The sequence below is a fragment of the Protopterus annectens genome, chromosome 17.part0 (assembly GCF_019279795.1).
Source record: "Protopterus annectens isolate FY-2018-M chromosome 17.part0, PAN1.0, whole genome shotgun sequence".
Lineage (NCBI taxonomy): Eukaryota > Metazoa > Chordata > Ceratodontiformes > Protopteridae > Protopterus > Protopterus annectens.
In genome coordinates, this window is record NC_056751.1 from 90,316,745 (window position 1) to 90,338,023 (window position 21,279).

Below are 21,279 nucleotides of genomic sequence, written 5' to 3' on the forward strand. Positions count from 1 at the left end.
GAGACCACTACATTTATTGAACTGTGATTGTATTTTGTTAATGAAGGTGGTAAAATTAAGTGAAAAAGAAGTAATCCAAGAGGTTTTACAAAAGTTTTGTATTTTTGTGGATTAGTAAATGGAAGGATATCAGAAAAATATTGATCTTGATGAGATAATTAATCATTGATATTGCAAATAAAAAAGAGCGATAATCGGACTGCTAAGCAACATAACTGTGTACCAAAGCTCTTTGTGATTCCTAAAGAATAGCACACAATGGAGCAAAACCTTGCATGCGGTCTTACTCCTTTATTTACACACAGAACACAACGTACACCTCACACAGACAAATTACCCTTTCCCAGGGACATACTTCATTCACAGACTACTTAGCACCTACATATGGTCTTGTCCCAAAAGTTTTTCTTCTTATAAATAGATCATGTTCTGGTTAATAGTGCAAAGGTCTTACTTCAATGTTGATATGCTATTCAGGAGACAAAACTGTGTATCAACAATGTGTTAAATTAGCAAAAAATAATAAAAATAACTCTGTTACAAGGTAGGACAAATCTTAGAACAACTCTCAACTGTCCAAGATTTTGCAGAATGTCATTGATTTTGCCTAAAACGTTTGCCCTGAAATTGTAATTGGTTTTCTAATAAATCACTGATGTTTGCAGTCAGGCAGTAATTCCAGACATTACAGTTTTATAAGTGTTAGTGTTCAGTTCAGAAAATTCATGTTAATGCAATAAGTATTTTTCTAGTAACTAGTTTTAGGTGAATTAAAGTAATGTTTAAAATTTGTAGTTGATTTTAGGCTTTGTCCCCCATATTATTGGCTCTGTCCCTGATTTGTCAGCAAAAAAAAGTTGAGGGCTAATCCTACTAGCAACCCTGCTACAACAACCATGCCATACTCCATCCCCTGTCACAGAAAAAACTCCCACCAATAACAATTTGTACAACACCAGATCCGCTCATTACCATATTCTGGTTATGGCCCTAGCTCTGTCATCATGCCTTATGAATGATAGTTCTTTGTGAATTGGAGTAAGGCATGATGACAGAGCAGATGCAGCAGGAAACAGAAACTTAATATGGAATGTGTCTGTCTATTCTTTATTAACTCTCCATTAACTGTTATGCTGTGTTGTGCATCAATGCCAGAAGAATAGCACAGTAATCAGTAATGTCTGTAGCATGGAAAGGCATGGTGCATATTGTATATAATGCACTCGTATGTACCATTATAAAAACAGCCACGCCTTTGAATGACGGTATATACACCATGATTCATGTCTATAAATAATGGTGCTGAACAGTGGTGTAGTAAATACAGAGTACAAAGTACTTGTATGTTATTGTGCATTATGCTTATGTAAAGGAAGCTAACATAATAGTTAAGGTATTTACCTTATAGACACAAAGTACAAGGTTTGATTCACACATGGGGCAATTGGCTAGGCTTAAAATGGGCCACAGTTAGCCTAGTAGTAACTTATGAACATGATATGTTTTAAACATCAGAAAAGTCATCATTTTCTTTCGGCTGTTCCCATTAGGGGTCACCACAGTGGATCATCTGTTTCCATTTCTTCCTGTCCTCTGCATCATGCTCTTTCACACCAACCACCTGCATGTCCTCTCTCACCACATCCATAAACCTTATCATAGGCCTTCCTCTTTTCCTCTTACCTGGCAGTTCCATCCTTAGCATCCTTTTCCCAATATACCCAGCATCCCTCCTCATCACATGTCCAAACCAATGCAATCTCGCTTGCTTTGTCTCCAAACTGTCCAACCTGAGCTGACCCTCTAATATACTGATTCCTAATCCTGTCCATCCTAGTCACACCCAGTGCAAATCTTAACATCTTTAACTCTGCCACATCTAGATATGACTCCTGCCTTTTCGTCAATGCCACCGTCTCCAACCCATATAACATAGCTGGTCTCACTACCCTCTTGTAGACCTTCCCTTTCACTCTTACTGGTACCCGTCTATCACAAATCACTCCTGACACTCTTCTCCACCCATTCCACCCTGCCTGTACTGTCTTCTTCACCTCTCTTCCACACTCACCATTATTCTGAACTGTTGATTCCAAGTACTTAAACTCATCCACCTTTACCAGCTCTACTCCCTGCATCCTCAACATTCCTCTACCCTCCCTCACATTTACACACATATATTCTGTTTTAGCCCTGCTGACCTTCATTCCTCTCCTCTCTAAAGCATATCTCCACCTCTCCAGGGTCTCCTCAACCTGGTCCCTACTCTCACTACATATCACAATGTCATCTGCAAACATCATAGTCCATGGGGCCTCCTGTCTGATCTCATCTGTCAACCTGTCCATCACCACTGCAAGTAAGAAAGGGCTCAGAGCTGATCCTTGATGTAATCCCACCTCCACCTTAAATGTATCTATCACTCCCACCGCAGTCCTCACCAATGTCACACTACCCTCATACATATCCTGTACCACTCTTACATACTTCTCTGCCACTCCCGACTTCCTCATACAATACCACAACTCCTCTCTAGGCACCCTGTCATATGCTTTCTCTAAGTCCACAAAGACACAATGCAACTCCTTCTGACCTTCTCTGTATTTCTCCAACAACACTCTCAGAGCAAATATTGCATCTGTAGTGCTCTTTCCTGGCATGAAACCATACTGCTGATCACTAATCATCACCTCCCTTCTTAACCTAGCTTTCACTACTCTTTCCCATAACTTCAAGCTGTGACTGATCAATTTTATCCCTCTGTAGTTACTGCAGCTCTGCACATCACCCTTATTCTTAAAGATAGGTACCAAAACACTTTTTCTCCACTCCTCAGGCATCCTCTGACTTACCAAAATTTCATTAAACAATCTGGTTAAAAATTCCACTGCCATTTCACCTAATCAATTCCATGCTTTCAGTGGTATGTAATCTGGGCCAACAGCCTTTTCATTCTTCATCCTCTTCATAGCTGTCCTTACTTCCTCCTTGCTAATCTGCATCACTTCCTGATTCACTATCCCCACATCATCCAACCTTCTCTCTCTCTCATTCTCTTCATTCATCAGCCCTTCAAAGTACTCTTTCCATCTACTCAACACACTCTCCTCACTTGTGAGTACGTTTCCCTCACTATCCTTTATCACCCTTACCTGCTGCACATCTTTCCCAGCTCTGTCCCTCTGTCTAACCAATCGGTACAGGTCCTTTTCTCCCTCTTTAGTGTCCAATCTCTCATACAACTCTCCATATGCCTTATCCTTAGCCTTCGCCACCTCTCTCTTTGCCATGCATCTCATCTCCTTATACTCATGTCTACTTTCTTCATCTCTTTGACAATCCCACTTCTTCTTCACCAGCCTCTTCCTCTGTATACTCTCCTGTACTTCCTCATTCCACCACCAGGTCTCCTTGTCCTCCTTCCTCTGTCCAGATGTCACACCAAGCACCTTTCTAGCAGTCTCCCTTACTAGCTCTGCTGTAGTTACCCAGCTATTTGGTAACTCTTCACTGCCTCCCAGTGCCTGTCTTAACTCTTCCCTGATGTCCACCTCACAATCACCCTTTTGTAACATCAGAAAAGTAGTTGATAATATATCCTATAAATGCTGTTTGAGACTTTGAAAATAATCTGTGTTTTTGGGAAATAGGGGAAATGCATACACTAATTTGAAAATAATCTGTGTTTTTGGGGAAATAGGGGGAAATACATACACTGATAAAGTCTCTATATAAAAGGAATGCAATAATTTCAACAGTAATTGGCAGGGAATGGAAGGAAGCAGGCACAGAGAAGGGAACCATTATGTTGTTGTATGAGTCCCTTACTGCATGGAATAATTGTAAATATAGTTATTAAGGAATTAGGTTTGCAACCTGGAAATTGGAGACATGAGTTTGCCCAGAGACCAAAACTCCTTCAGTTTTCAGCTATGCAAATTATTTCATTTTGTTTATTCAGAACATTTTAGAAACAGTAAAGGAATATTAAGCAGAGTAGGGTTAGGACTGAGAATGGAATAAAGTAAAGGGTAAGGAGAAAGAACTGAAGAAATCTATTTTTCTTCAGAAGAAAGAAATAAAGATAATTAAGGGTCAGAATGAGAGATACAATGGCAAGAAATGAAGAATGGGAAAATAGAAAAGACGAGGCTGTGCATGCAATAGAAATACTTTCAAATGTCTTGAAAAAGGTATACCTAATGATCTCTATTCTCCTTGGCATATGAATTTATGGAGGGGGTATATGACTTGCTGTTATATGAGGAGACTGAAATATTAGGTATTTTAGTTACTTTGTTGCAGTACCCTATGCCTAATAAAATGTGTGTGTGTGTGGTGGGGGAGTGGCATACAGCAAGAAGAATGAAGGGGGACTGGAAATGAAAAATCTTGTTCATGCTTCTGTGCATAAATGTTGTAGTAAAACTGACAATACAAGCAATGGAAGTATATGTTTAGATACAGATACAGAGAACAACTGGAATGGTTAAAGGAAAAAGGAAAAACATTGCAGAAAGAGTTAGTTTTATATTATTTTTTATGTTAAAGATGCAGAAAATAAAAAAGCTTAGTAATTAAAGGAAAGTCATGGTATATGTAGATTATTAGTGAATATTATGAGGTTCAAAGCTGGAGTATGTTGACAAAATAGAAAAGGTCTACACTGTAAAGAATGGAAAGAGATTACAGATATTAACAGAATGGCTAGATATTTTGGAGGTTATATCATGAAAAAACTGTGGTAAAGCAGAGGTGAAGTACAAGCAACAAGAGAAAATAAAGTGCGATACATGTCAAATAAGAAATCCAAGTTTTTTTCATTAAAGGGGTGCAGGGTTTGGGAGACTGTATAGCTGTGAGAGTAAACTTACCATAACAGTGTTTTTGTTTGCACGTGGATCAAGTTTGGAGATTGACTTGAGGGGAAGGGTATACTTAAGTTATTGAATACTACATTGAAGAAGTAATGCAGCAGAGAGAAGAGAGAATGATAAGCTGCTCATTGGGTACGTCTTCATAGTATAACCGCACAGAATGTGAGAGTCATATAAATGTATAGTAATTAAGGAATAGAAAAATACTATATCCTTAAATACATATAAAGTAGATGAATATGACAAGACAGTGTTTGAAAAGTCATGATGGGGACATTGCTGGAATGTTTTAAAGGAAAAAGAAAACTCAACTTTTTTACATGATGTTTAGGTGATTTTTGCATCCTCTACAAGCTGGTGCCTGGTTTGCTGCCCATTTCACCCCAGCCATCCCAGACCTGTGATTAAACATTACTAAGTAAAGGTCCCTTGTAACTGGAAATGAGTTTCTCACAATGTGTCAGGAGCTTGCAGGGAGCTCCAATATAAAGGCAGTTAAGAGAATCAAATTAGTCCGAGCTTTTTCAGCAAGAAAAGGGAGACAAAAGCCCTGTAACAGTGATCTGCTAGAATATCTACTGTTATGGTAAGTTACTTTCACAGCTGTCCTTATCTTTCTATGGATTTATGAATATGGTATATAATCTGAACCAGGTGCAGATAACATGGTACTTCATGGTATCAGATGAAAAAAGACTTAAATTTGGGAGAACAAAATCACTAACATATGATGTATCTAAATAATATGGTTTCAGAGATATTTGCAGCTGTTTTACTGGTAAATTATGTAGATATGCATGTCATTATATTTTAGAACTATCCTCCAGACAGAACTTGCCGTTAACTCAAGGTTGAATCTACATAAACAAAACTACTGCTAGCAGTAGGATTCTAATTGCTAAGAACTATAGAGAGAGATTAACAGCAGTTTGTGTAACTGTATTAAAAGAAATTAATTGTTTTTATTACACAATATAAAGTTAGAAATAGATGAAAATTTACCATAACCATTTTAACAGTACTGTGCGTTGAATAAGCCTGCTGTTTATTGTTTCAGCAACTGTTATGGTTCTCAAGAAACTTGTGTTTGTTTAAAGTCACTCTTCATAAATACATTTGTAGTAAAAACTGTTTGAATAAAAGTTATCCAGGCAGAAAATCTTGAGGTGCCAGGAGTTGCAAAATTAATATATTTTAATGCATAACTAATCAAATACAAATTGACATGCACTTTCAACAATATTTTCCTAGCCAAAGAAAATCCATTTCTAGCCAATAGTTAAGTGAAAATGTAATAGAATATACCTTACAGACACAAGGTGCAGGGTTTGATTCTCACATTGGGCAACTGGCTAGGCTTAAAATGGCCCACAAGGGTAGTTAGCCTAATACTAATCTATGAACTTATGAACCTATGAGGTATAGCCTGTGGCAGTCAGTCAGTTTTGCAGTGGCAATCTTTGTGAGTGCCATTGCTGTGAATCAAAGTACTCACTAACAAAACACTTTCAGCTATCACTGACATTGCACTTATCCCCACTGCTGTATGAGCATGGAATTAGTATAACTTAGTTACGCCTTCATATGGGGGGGGGGGTATGTAAAAACATGTTTCTTTGTCACTGTAAGTGGTTTTCATTGATCTTGATTACTGTAATGACACTGTCAAAAATTGCTGTTGGCAACTGACACTGTTCCCAGCCTGCAGAACTTGATTATTACTTTAGTATTCACTTGCTCACTTTTAAGTCTCAGAAGATCACATGACAATATTAATAATCTTTAGTGTGGCCTCCAGACTTGCATTTGCCCCCACAGTGGTACAATAGGTTGTCAGAAGCTGAATGTGTCTTTCAGCATTCATTAGAAAAGCTGCAGCTCACTGAACTGTTTATTCATTCTGTTGACTACCCTGCAAGTATTATTTTAGTCTAGAACAGTCAACATTTTATTTTCAAAATATAAAACTCGCAATGATAAATAACAAACAATACATTCTTCTTGAACAACTGTATATGAGGGAAAATTAACTGAAACTGGATCCTTTGAATTACATAGCAGCCTTCCTCATAATAATAACAGTAATAATAATAATCAGATTTTATCATATTCAGGATTTCCCACAACACCTCAACATTTACACTTCAGATTAATCTTAAAAATGTTAACATAGTGTCTCTTAGAAGTCCTTATGGTCTGTTAGCAAGTCTTGGTTCAGTGATGTAATACATTTAGTCAAGGGTGTAATAAAAAGATTTAAAGCTCTCAGAGAAATGCTATTTGTTCAACATTAGTTCATCAGTATTTGAGTACACAGGGTAGATCTGAAGTATCAGTATGCTTGTCTTTGGTAATATTCTCTGAATTAAATGTAATATGCCGTACTAGCAGCCTCACTCACACTATGTGCATATTGTTTACAGTGCTTTATAACATAATGTTTATTACTTTATGAATATTTAATATGTTGTGGGACTGTAGACAGTTTTAATGCAGTGTAGCTTAATGCAAAAATAACAGTATATTACAAAAAAGTATATCCATAGTAATTATTTATTGTTCTTATTTTGTTTAAGCACATGGTATCAGCTGCACAGGCTCGTCTGAGTTACCTGAAAATACTAGGTGATCTGAAAACATATGGTGGTAAAATCTTTAATGCAACCTTACTGGTAAGTTTATAATGTGATTTTTTTAAGTTGGTGAAATTATTAGTAACCAATAATTAAGTGCAGTTTATGTAATATCTTATAACAATGACAGATAAGGGACAAAACCTACTTCAAATGAAGTAGCATTTATTTTAAAATAAAAGATTAGCACAGCTTACATTTTTGATGTGCATTTTAACATAATCTCGTGAGGCTAGTAGAGGTGACACTGAGGAACAAAATGTCTACTGAAGTGGAAACTGTTGGCATTAAATGAGTTGATTACAGAAAAGGGTTATAGAATAAATACACAAAATTGGAAAAAAAGAGAAAAATGAAGGGATTGTGAAGAGGCAGTATTCCATTTGAAAAATTAAAAAAAATTCTTTTGCAATGTTTTTCAAAGAAAAATAATTCATTGGGAAGTACAGAATAATCTTTGTTGAAGATATGGCCCATTGGAGATCCTTTTTATGAGTTTAGAGTAAGTACAACCTGCTGCACTGGCACACTGGCAGATAAAAACAGCATGCATGTGATGTTGCACAATCTGCCTACACAAACATTCTAACAAAGTTACAAAGGACCCCAGAAGATCTGATGTCCTATTATTCTATCAGAACTTACATAATTGCATGTACCTACTTATTATGTTTTACGTCTGTGTAAGGACTACTTTGGATATCCTTCTCCATTCAGACTGCTTTAACTTCTGCCACTTGTGTGCTACCTGTATCACTGTGAATTCTGGACCCTCCTGTGTTACATGTCTGTTCTTTCCCACAGATCATGTATTAAACACAGCAACAGTCACCTCTGCTGAGAGTCACATATGTTCTCAGCTGGTAGCATATGGACTTTTTCAATATATGTGCCTTTGGGGAGGGGGCAGGACAAACACTAAAGAGATTTCATCTTTGTCAGTCAAGTCTAAACCATACCCCATGACACCCCCTTGTGTCTGTCAGTGGATATATCAACAAAATATATGCCTAGTTAGCTTCTTCCCCTCCCATAATAACTGCTTTACAGCTGTCTTCCTTTTCAGAATGGGTAGAGATGTGCATCGTCTTTGTCTATTTCTGATGTCTGTTTTGCATTTTAGAGGTGAATCCTGCATCAAGATGCTAAAAACCTGAATATGACAAAAGGATGTTTGTATAGCAATGTTATATTAGTTTGTAAAAGTGAAGTGTTTTCGACATCTCCGCTGTTTGTCTAAAAGGATACTGAGAGGATTGTTATGCATGTTTGAAATGTATTGCTCCGAATATGAATGTTAATGAATTGTGCAATCAGTCAGTGTTTACTAGTGCTACCTCTCTTATCTATAAATGTTTAGCTGCTAGATTTATGTGCATCAGAATTATTTGGATATTTCATTTGTGAGTCACAGTTGTATGATATAGATACACATTATTGTGATTCACACATGAAATGGGTCTATATTATATCATCGGACACTTAAAAAAGCAAACGCTGATTGATGGACCTAATTTAAGCGAAAGCTTACAATCTCGAAGTGTCAGATCAGCGATTTTTTCCCAGGGGAAAAAAATCGCTGATCCAAAACACATACACACAACACAAGCACACCAAACAAACAGAAATTCACACACATACACCTAAAATCTGATACCTAACCCTACACTAAACTATGCACACACCACTAACTACCTACTTACCTTAACCCAAATAATAACCCTAAGGTCTGTCACTATCGCACACTCACCTCACCCGCTCCCTAACCTTAACTCACTTAAATCTGCCCTAACCCTCATGTCCACTCAGTTGCACACACACCTAACCCGAGCCCTAACCCTAACTCACCAAAATCACCCTAACACTCACATCCACACAATCGCACACTTACCTGAATCTGACGGTAACTTTCCACCATAACACTGAAAATACCGAAGCAACAGAAACGGACAACCAAATTCTTTCCCTAGGAAAAAATTTGAGTTTCTGCTGCTTCGATATTTTGCAGTTTCGCGAAAATAAGTTTGATCAATCAGCGTTCGCTTTTTTAAGCGTTCGAGGATATAATATAGACCCCATAAAATGAGGGTACATGCTTTATGCTGAGTATTCTTTCACAGTGTACCTTTAACTCTAAAATGACAGTTGCCACGCACAGGTAACCAAAGCACAAATCAAAGGATGATTAACCTGAATATGAATTAAAACCAAATGGTGTATGCTATTGGTAGCAAAAACTAGAGAGGGAAAGATAATAGAATAGGATGAGGCCAAGAAGACATCTGGACTGAAGCCTAGAGTCTGTCTTCCCTATCAGGGTTGATATCAGAGTACAGACAAAAAGAAAAAGATTGGGGAATCCTAAGTGAAAGACCTGCACTGATTGAGTTTTTAGTTCAATATAGAATAGAAGCAGCTGTTAAAAAAGGGATAGTTATTATGGCATATAAAATATTGCACAGTAGTTATAAGAATCAATCAGAAGAGGTTAGAAAGGGATAATTATTAGGGCATAAGAATCAATCAGAAGAGGTTAGAAAGGAATAATTATTAGGGCATATAAAATATTGCACAGTAGCTATAAGAATCAATCAGAAGAGGTTAGAAAGGGATAATTATTAGGGCATATAAAATATTGCACAGTAGCTATAAGAATCAATCAGAAGAGGTTAGAAAGGGATAATTATTAGGGCATATAAAATATTGCACAGTAGTTATATACAACAAATTCTAGAAAGTTTAGGATTTTTGCTTGGAAGTATTTGCATATATGTTTTTATATCATAAGCAGACTTCCTCAGGTAGATGACAAATGTTGAAGATGTGATGGGGAAGAAAGAGATAACTGGCAACATTTGTTTTGGGAGTGTAATGAGTTGACAGATTTTAAAAATTCCCTGCAGTGTATCGTGTCAAAAATATTATGTGAGCCAATGGGTGTAACTAAGGAACTGATTCTTTGAATGTTGGAAACAGGATCTGAATTGCCTAGACATAGTAAGGGCTTGTTAAGTTTTATTCTGGTGGCTGCCAAAACAAGCAATTACTAGAAAACGGAAATCAAAGTCTAAACCAACTGTATTTAAAGTATTGACTATTGTAACAGGGAGAAAATAACTGGAAGTGTGATCTTTAGAAAACGGTAGGAGGAAATTACATATAAATACATGTAAATTGTGGGAACAATACATGCAGAATAATGTTCTGGAGGAGGAGTGAGGTTAAAGGGAAGGCAGGAATTGAGCAATTTATGTAATGCTGAACTGATGATTTTTGTAAAAAATAACATATGTGATATATAATGTATGTAATTGGAAACATGTATATGGTTTGTTTGTCTTTACATTAATGTATGTTTGCCTATGTCTTAAGTGATAGTTTAATAAAAGAGTTAAAAAAAAACAAATGGCATGTTGTAGACTGTGACTAATAGCAAGAGCTCAGTAGATTAAACACACACACACACACACACACACACACACACACACACACACACACACACACACACACACACACACACTATTAAGAATGTAGTTTGTGTTTTAACCTTATAACATAACTCATGGTAGCCTTTCTGTCATTTAATACAGGACACTACAGTAACATGTAAGGTATTTGCCTCACTTTACATTCCTTCTTCCTACCTCTGCAGGCAAAATAATGTGTTACCACCACCCTTCAACACCATAAATATCAGCTATTTACAGATTCCAAGGTAATGATCTTATCCTAAGAGACCATAACAGCGCTTGTTGCCATTAAATAAGATAAGGTGACTATGTACATGTCTACTCCATTCATCCCCTCCCAAAAGTTTAATGTCAATACCAACATGCTTGCAGTCACCTATTTCACTTTCTTGTGTTGCCTATTTATTTATTTATTGACATTTCTGTACTGAGAAACTATGATTGTGCAGTGGCACCCATTTTCAGTGGAAGCCCAGGGAGAAAATCTCTAGTACATTCAACATTAAGAAAAGAACAAACCTAAGTAAAATGTAAGATAAGTGATGTAATCAATTTAATATAGTTGCTATAGAAAATTAAAGAACATGATTTACTGGCAAAGACAAGCACACAGGATAACAGTTGCTATAATAAAAAAAAAATAGAATGATTAACTGGCAAAGACTTTATAACATTAGAGCATCAGGACACATGCTGGGTATATTGAATACGCGAGAAAGGAGGGAAATCATACTAGTTGATAACTAAGTAACCTGAATATGGGTGTCTCTTGCTAAAATCATTTAGAAGTATTCCAAAAAATCCAGGTGCATATCTTACACTATTTCAAAAGAGACAGACGTGTACCTTTCTAACATTGATGACATCTGCATTTATTTATTTATTTACAGAAACATAGTTCCAACATAGTGATTGCACTCTTTCTATTTTAGGGTCTGCTGCCTATGATGCATTCAGGCCCGTTACATAAACATATTTAAAAAAAAAAATCATTGAATTAAATATGTTCAACTAAACCCCTGGTAAACTAGCAAATGCATACAACAAATAGCCAGAAAATTTGTAAATGCCAGTACCCTCAGCCATATTCTTCTGCTGCTCACTATTGATACCAGCTTTCTAGAGTTTATCCTTATGAATATATCCATAAATTGCACTGTTCCACTTGTTACCCCTCCTTGGTCATATCTGACACTCTCACTGTAACCTCTTTCCTAAAAAACAGTTTTGTAGCATTGAACAACTATTTTATATTTAGGGACTACCCAAACAGATCGCTTACAATTTATTGATCTTCTCGATAATCACAAATGGTATAGATCCCCAGCAAATGTTGTACATGAGGCTTCTGCCTGCTTCTTTGAGTTTTACTTACTGTTGGATAAATGTATTAATGCATCCTCACACATCCAATGTGAGAACAATGACAAATATAAAAATAAATCCGTATGGTGGAATTCCCTCATCAATAAAATACAAAAAAAAAGAGAAACATTCCTGGCCATTCATAACAGATCTCTTCTATATTAGCATAAAGGGAGTTAAATTGGGTAAGTGAGTTAAATCTGGTTAAATCCCTTGAGAACCATTATGAAATACAAGGCTGACTTACAAACTTAGGATGCCCACCAATTCAAAATACAACCACATTTCCTTCCGTAGCTATACAGGAATCTTATAGGTAATACAGAATGGATTCATGATGATTCCTTGAACACAATTTGTCTGAATGAGAATATATTACAAATATATTACTAAAAGACACTTTTAATGCATAACAGAATGTTTTATTTATTTATTTATTTATTTTGCAGGGGGCATGACCTCTTGCACCTCCATTTGGGTGAAGACACCTCACACCCCCTAACTTATTTATATCATCTCCGTGGTCACACAGCACAACATGGGAGAAATATAAAAGTTAATGTTAACTGAAACTAGGTTTCAGAGATTCCCTTTGTGGTATTGTCCATCAGAGAAATTATCTTCAAAAACTTGCCATGTGTGCCACCCAACACGTATTGAGCTTGATTTCCAATTGCTTCTCATTCTCCAACTCACCAACCCTTGCCAGTGTTCTTATGCATAAATTATTTTCCAATGTCTCACAACCCACTGTCCCTATTACTTGCATCTACCCTTTACTTTGCCTTCCTAAAATCAGCCTAGAGCAAGCATTTTGATCCCTTTTGAAAAATAAGAATTTACAGCTCTGTGGATCCAGACAATGTCTTTGGGTGTCTGTTGTGAAGGACTAGGTCTCAGCTGGCAGAACTCCATGTCACATATTCAGCCTGAGTTTCTCCACCAGTTAGGTGTCCACTGTGGTTACAGAATAGCTATCAAACTGACTGCAAAAAAGTGGTACCTCTACTGACTCTGGGGATTACAAACATCTTATTCTCTGGTATTATTTCAAATATATGGAATGTATAACATTTGGACTTATAAACAATAACATAGGAGACCCACAGTGTCTGGAAAATCAACAGTTTAGCATCATAAAGAGTGAGTGTCTGCTCAGTCTAGTTGATTTCTTCAATAGAATTAATGAGGCCATGGATGAATGACACACAGTATATGCTGTCAAGGCCTTCAACACTATCCCTCCTGATGGGCTCATTGGTAAACTCTCCCAAATCAACATTAACTCATACATAGTCTGCTACATAGCAAACTGGCTCTCTGATAGAGCCCAGGCTGAACTGTTTTTTAACTGATTGCTGCATTATTTTAAAATCTGCACTTAAAGTTACATTTAGTCGAATTTGATCGAAAGTTTGCTTGTTTGTTTGTTTAATTTAACTGTGGAGGCTGCCCACTAAAGTGTGCTAGCCTGTGTAACTAATTTATCACTGTCTCTGCATTTTCTGTGTGTTTCTACAAAAAAACAAAAACAAAAAATAATCCTTGTTTTCCCGCCTTCCTCGACTAGTTTAGACCAGTTTACAGGCATTGCTGTATTCTGGGCTGTGGTGTAGTTCCTGTGTTGTCCATTACCTTACTTGGATAGAAGGAAGTTTCTTTGCTCACCAGTGGGAGTGGGGAGCCTTGAGCAGCCTACCTGTCCTTGGGGGAAGTGACCTCAGCACAAGAAGCTGTAGTAATTGGTTGTTTGGGACCATTCCTAGCTCTTTTGTAGTTCACTGTTTAAAATCCGCCTCTGGGCGTTTTTTTCTGGCTATACTGCTCAGACAAGCTCCACGTGGGTTTACAGAGTGGTCCTAGCAGCAAGGAACTCGAAAAGCGACTACCTTCTGGATTTAAGTATCTTTGCTTTTTCACTGGAAATAGCTTCTGTAGCTTACCTTGAACTAGCCTGAACTGTTTTTTTAACTGATTGCTGCATTATTTTAAAATCTGCACTTAAAGTTACATTTAGTCGAATTTGATCGAAAGTTTGCTTGTTTGTTTGTTTAATTTAACTGTGGAGGCTGCCCACTAAAGTGTGCTAGCCTGTGTAACTAATTTATCACTGTCTCTGCATTTTCTGTGTGTTTCTACCAAAAAAAAAACAAAAAAAATATTCCTTGTTTTTCCCGCCTTCCTCGACTAGTTTAGACCAGTTTACAGGCATTGCTGTATTCTGGGCTGTGGTGTAGTTCCTGTGTTGTCCATTACCTTACTTGGATAGAAGGAAGTTTCTTTGCTCACCAGTGGGAGTGGGGAGCCTTGAGCAGCCTACCTGTCCTTGGGGGAAGTGACCTCAGCACAAGAAGCTGTAGTAATTGGTTGTTTGGGACCATTCCTAGCTCTTTTGTAGTTCACTGTTTAAAATCCGCCTCTGGGCGTTTTTTTCTGGCTATACTGCTCAGACAAGCTCCACGTGGGTTTACAGAGTGGTCCTAGCAGCAAGGAACTCGAAAAGCGACTACCTTCTGGATGTAAGTATCTTTGCTTTTTTTCACTGGAAATAGCTTCTGTAGCTTACTTTGAACTAGCCTGAACTGTTTTTCAACTGATTGCTGCATTATTTTAAAATCTGCACTTAAAGTTACATTTAGTCGAATTTGATCGAAAGTTTGCTTGTTTGTTTGTTTAATTTAACTGTGGAGGCTGCCCACTAAAGTGTGCTAGCCTGTGTAACTAATTTATCACTGTCTCTGCATTTTCTGTGTGTTTCTACAAAAAACAAAAACAAAAATAATCCTTGTTTTCCGCCTTCTTTGACTAGTTTAGACCAGTTTACAGGCATTGCTGTATTCTGGGCTGTGGTGTAGTTCCTGTGTTGTCCATTACCTTACTTGTATAGAAGGAAGTTTCTTTGCTCACCAGTGGGAGTGGGGAGCCTTGAGCAGCCTACCTGTCCTTGGGGGAAGTGACCTCAGCACAAGAAGCTGTAGTAATTGGTTGTTTGGGACCATTCCTAGCTCTTTTGTAGTTCACTGTTTAAAATCCGCCTCTCGGCCTTTTGTTCTGGCTATACTGCTCAGACAAGCTCCACGTGGGTTTGCAGAGTGGTCCTAGCAGCAAGGAACTCAAAAAGCGACTACCTTCTGGATTTAAGTATCTTTGCTTTTTTCACTGGAAATAGCTTCTGTAGCTTACTTTGAACTAGCCTGAACTGTTTTTTAACTGATTGCTGCATTATTTTAAAATCTGCACTTAAAGTTACATTTAGTCGAATTTGATCGAAAGTTTGCTTGTTTGTTTGTTTAATTTAACTGTGGAGGCTGCCCACTAAAGTGTGCTAGCCTGTGTAACTAATTTATCACTGTCTCTGCATTTTCTGTGTGTTTCTACAAAAAAAACAAAAAAATAATCCTTGTTTTCCCGCCTTCCTCGACTAGTTTAGACCAGTTTACAGGCATTGCTGTATTCTGGGCTGTGGTGTAGTTCCTGTGTTGTCCATTACCTTACTTGGATAGAAGGAAGTTTCTTTGCTCACCAGTGGGAGTGGGGAGCCTTGAGCAGCCTACCTGTCCTTGGGGGAAGTGACCTCAGCACAAGAAGCTGTAGTAATTGGTTGTTTGGGACCATTCCTAGCTCTTTTGTAGTTCACTGTTTAAAATCCGCCTCTGGGCATTTTTTTCTGGCTATACTGCTCAGACAAGCTCCACGTGGGTTTACAGAGTGGTCCTAGCAGCAAGGAACTCAAAAAGCGACTACCTTCTGGATTTAAGTATCTTTGCTTTTTTCACTGGAAATAGCTTCTGTAGCTTACTTTGAACTAGCCTGAACTGTTTTTAACTGATTGCTGCATTATTTTAAAATCTGCACTTAAAGTTACATTTAGTCGAATTTGATCGAAAGTTTGCTTGTTTGTTTGTTTAATTTAACTGTGGAGGCTGCCCACTAAAGTGTGCTAGCCTGTGTAACTAATTTATCACTGTCTCTGCATTTTCTGTGTGTTTCTACAAAAAAAAAAAATAATAATAATCCTTGTTTTCCGCCTTCCTCAACTAGTTTAGACCAGTTTACAGGCATTGCTGTATTCTGGGCTGTGGTGTAGTTCCTGTGTTGTCCATTACCTTACTTGGATAGAAGGAAGTTTCTTTGCTCACCAGTGGGAGTGGGGAGCCTTGAGCAGCCTACCTGTCCTTGGGGAAGTGACCTCAGCACAAGAAGCTGTAGTAATTGGTTGTTTGGGACCATTCCTAGCTCTTTTGTAGTTCACTGTTTAAAATCCACCTCTGGGCATTTTTTCTGGCTATACTGCTCAGACAAGCTCCACGTGGGTTTACAGAGTGGTCCTAGCAGCAAGGAACTCAAAAAAAGCGACTACCTTCTGGATTTAAGTATCTTTGCTTTTTTTCACTGGAAATAGCTTCTGTAGCTTACTTTGAACTAGCCTGAACTGTTTTTTAACTGATTGCTGCATTATTTTAAAATCTGCACTTAAAGTTACATTTAGTCGAATTTGATCGAAAGTTTGCTTGTTTGTTTAATTTAACTGTGGAGGCTGCCCACTAAAGTGTGCTAGCCTGTGTAACTAATTTATCACTGTCTCTGCATTTTCTGTGTGTTTCTACAAAAAAACAAAAAAATAATCCTTGTTTTCCCACCTTCCTTGACTAGTTTATACCAGTTTACAGGCATTGCTGTATTCTGGGCTGTGGTGTTGTTCCTGTGTTGTCCATTACCTTACTTGGATCGAAGGAAGTTTCTTTGCTCACCAGTGGGAGTGGGGAGCCTTGAGCAGCCTACCTGTCCATGGGGGAAGTGACCTCAGCACAAGAAGCTGTAGTAATTGGTTGTTTGGGGCCATTCCTAGCTCTTTTGTAGTTCACTGTTTAAAATCCACGTTTGCACAACTTTGCTCAGTCGTGCCGGTTAAACAAGGTTAAACTTTTTCTGGCTCCGCCAAGTCTGCTCTTCAAATTTTCCCTTAAGGAAGCTCTACTCTTAGTATAACCAGACTACTCACTGTATTATAAGCCTAGCACTTGTTCTCAATACTTCTCTACTAAGTAAGCACTCTCGTACTAAGTAAAGCACTACATCTACTTACCACTTACCACCCCTGTGAATACCCACTTCCCTTAAAGGTATACCACTCCCTTATACTGTTCTAGCATGTCGAGTGGTAGATTACTGGCGTCGTCTCCAGTTCAGCTGGTCAATCTGGGCATCTTGAGACAATGCTACAATTGTCTCATGTACACAGACAACCCTCTCCTCCTCCCAACAAACACAATTACATGTGAGAGATGCAACTATATAGCCAAACTGGAGGCTGAACTCTCTCAACTCAGGGCTGGCATGACCAGACAGGAGGAGATGGCAACCACACACACAACAATCCCAGTTCCACATAGACCTACCACAACTGCAAACCAAACACATAAAAACACAAAGACATACTCGGAGACTCTAATAAAAAACTTACCAAAACAACAGAGGCTCCCAAAGCAGACATCCAAAAATCCACCACCTCAAAACAAAACACATGCAACACATACTTCAATAAATCAATGTGTCGACCAATCGCAGCCCTTAAGGCCAAACACCTTGCCTGATACACTAGTAATAGGTGACTCCATAGTCAGACACACTGATGTCCCACTGACCAGGCTGAACAAGGAGAAGGTGACTGTGAGCTGTCTATCGGGGGCTAGGATCCGCCACATAACACACGCACTCAGGTCACTTCAAAGCAAGTACAAGTATGACTCCGTCATTGTCCATGCTGGTGTGAATGACCTGAGACGTACCTCCCTGGACTACATGAAAAGAGACATAGAGGAGCTCTCCGATTATGTAGCCCAGGCTGGTATGACCCTGACCCTGAGCAGCATCTTGCCCTCACCAAGAATGATACCACAATACAAAGACAAGATGATCAGCTTTAACAATTGGCTCGAGTACTGGTGTCATTCTAAGGGGATCCAATATCTGTCTGCCTGGGATGATATGTTGGACAAGCCACATTGCTTCGCAAGGGATGGCTTACACCTGTCACCACTGGGCTTCCGGATATTGGCTAAGGCTCTTGCCACCCCATAATGCCTTTTTTAGGCAAGGCTCAAAAGACAAACCCACCTCCTTAGAAAACAAAAATGGAAAAAAACTAAGGGCAATGCTGCTCAACGCCAGAAGTCTAAATCTCAAGATGCAGGCACTTGATGCACTCCTCAGCATGGAGAACATCGACGTCTGTGCAGTAACTGAAACCTGGTTCAAGGCTCCTGAGAGCACCCCAGCGCTACCAGGCTATACCTCGTATCATGCTTTTCGGCCCCAAAACCCGGGCCGAACCACAAAGGGAGGGGGAGTGTCCATATTCATAAAGGACACCCACACCTCCAGGTTAGTAGCAACACATGAAGCAACAGAGACCATACAGGTCCAACTAACCATAGGCAAAACTGCTATACAACTGGTAGCATGTTACAGACCACCCTCCCAATCTCAAGAACCCCACTCAGCCTTCCTGAAGACATTGGAGGATATGAATGTATCACAAAATACCATCATAATGGGAGACTTCAACTACCCAAACATAGATTTGGTACATTATTCTAGCCCTAATACCCTAGCCCAAAGGTTCCTGGAATTCATAAATTCAAATGCACTGGAACAACTAGTCACCTCTCCCACTAGGGGAGATAATATACTAGACCTGATCATCCCAAACATGGGGACAAAATGCTCCACACCGGAAGTATACCCCTCACTAGTGAGATCTGACCACAAACAAATCACCCTGGATATACATATCCCACCTCCACCCCCAGCACAAAAGACCACAGTGAAAAACTTCTCAAAAGCAGACTTCACTCTTCTTAAGAAGGAGATGGTATCCTTTAAGCCCACTGTGCCAGTGGATACCACATCCCGCAATGCCGAATCCTTCACAAATGCTTTCTATGGACATATCCAAGAATGCATGGATCATGCAATCCCAAACAAATCCAAGTCCCTCTCCACCAAATGTAAGCATCCTGTCTGGTGGACCTCAGCCATAAACAAATTGTATAACAAAAGAAGGAAGCTACTGCACGTCAGAGCGAAATCCCATGAAGGGAAGACGTCTCTGATCAACATTAGCAGAAAACTACGTTCTCTCATAAAAACATCCAAGGCAAACTTTGAGAGAAAAATCGCTAAGGACACTAAAGAAAACCACAAAGCCTTCTTCAGCTATGTTAGAAACCTGTGCGGAAACCCTCAGATATGCTCAGAGTTGGTTCACAACAACAAAAAATACAGTGAACCCACAGATATTGCTAACATTCTGGCTGACAGGTTCAGTGCAAACTTCTCGCCTCCTTCACCCCCAAAAGAAGAAATACTTATCCCAGCTGAATGTAATCTCCGTGTCATCTCAGATGTCCAAGTGAGAACCGCCCTAAACAAAGCAAAAAACACAGCATCAATGGGACCTGACGGTATCCCGGGGTGCGTGTTACGTAAACTCCAAGAGGAGCTAAACCCACACATAAAAATGCTATTTAAACTTAGCCTTACTTCGGGTTATGTACCTGTACACTGGCATACAGCAACAGTGGTCCCACTCCACAAGGGGGGTGCCTCTACAGACCCTGGAAACTACCGCCCCATAAGCTTAACTAGCCTGGTCTGCAAAGCTATGGAAAGAATCATTATGGAACTCATAAACAGAGACATAGGGGACCTACAGACACTTGACCCCACCCAGTTCGGCTTTGTGAAGGGCAGATCCTGCCTTTTAAACCTGGTTGACTTTTTCAAAACAGTCACTAGAGCCATTGATGAGGGCAAAGCAGTCCATACAGCATACCTGGACTTGGCTAAGGCCTTCAACACAATACCCCACTCAGGCATCATAGATAAGCTAAACAGCTTAGAAGTAAACCCCTATGTCACTAGATGGGTTGCAAACTGGCTAAAGGACAGAACCCATAAAGTTAAAATCGCTGGAGCAATGTCAGACTCAAAGCCAGTCACAAGTGGTGTCCCACAGGGATCTGTCCTGGGACCCCTCTTGTTCGGCATTTATTTCTCAGATGTTAAAGCAAACATGGGAGGGCTGTGGCTGACAAAGTTCGCAGATGACTGCAAACTAGGCGCCATAGTCGATACACCAGCTGACACACACATCCTACAAAAAGGCCTCACTGAAACGGACAACTGGTGCCGTAGTCACGGCCTTAAACTAAATGCCAAAAAATGTATAGTCATCCCTTTTGGAAAAAACAAAGTACCCACAAATTATCATATAGACAGCAACCCACTGAGTACGGAAAAAGTAATCAGAGACCTAGGGACCCAAGTACACAGCGACCTCTCATTTGACACCCACGTTGCCAAAGTGGTTAGAAAAACATTCTACCTGACACACCTCATCATGAAGGGATTCACATCCAGATCCAAGGATGTCATTGTACCCCTATATTCCTCCCTCATCAGACCCATGATTGAGTACAATGCCCCATTTGGTATGTACCTCACCCGGCACTTGCAACAGCTGGAGAGACCACAGAAGTACCTCACCAAAAGGATCAAGGGTCTCCAACATATGTCTTATTCTGCCAGACTAAAGAAACTTCAGCTCTATTCAGTGGCATACCGCCTGCTCAGGGGTGATCTCTGCCTGACGTACAAGGCCATGTCCAATCAGGATTTGCTGGACATGCTCCACCTCAAAAATCCAAATCCATCAGGACCACGAGAGCTAAAGACTTAAACCTCGGCACAAGTATGAATAGGACATGCTGGAGGGATAGATTCATAACCCAAAGGCTTCCCATGCTTTGGAACAGGATCCCAGTTCATATTAGGCAAAGCCCCTCACTGACTCTCTTCAAGAGAAATCTTGATGAGTGGATGGGAGATCGAAAATTTACCCCAGGGGTCACATCTGGGTCACTGCTAGAC

At 39.2% G+C, this 21,279-nt stretch overlaps 1 protein-coding gene across 1 annotated transcript in view; it reads left to right on the forward strand.

Moving 5' to 3' along the window:
• Window positions 1-21,279, forward strand: part of FRMPD1 (FERM and PDZ domain containing 1) — a 998,362-nt gene that overhangs the window by 595,413 nt on the left and 381,670 nt on the right. The window contains exon 11 of the mRNA XM_044059294.1: window positions 7,454-7,549. Within this exon, the coding sequence (XP_043915229.1) occupies window positions 7,454-7,549 (96 nt within the window). The remainder of the gene's footprint in view (window positions 1-7,453; window positions 7,550-21,279) is intronic.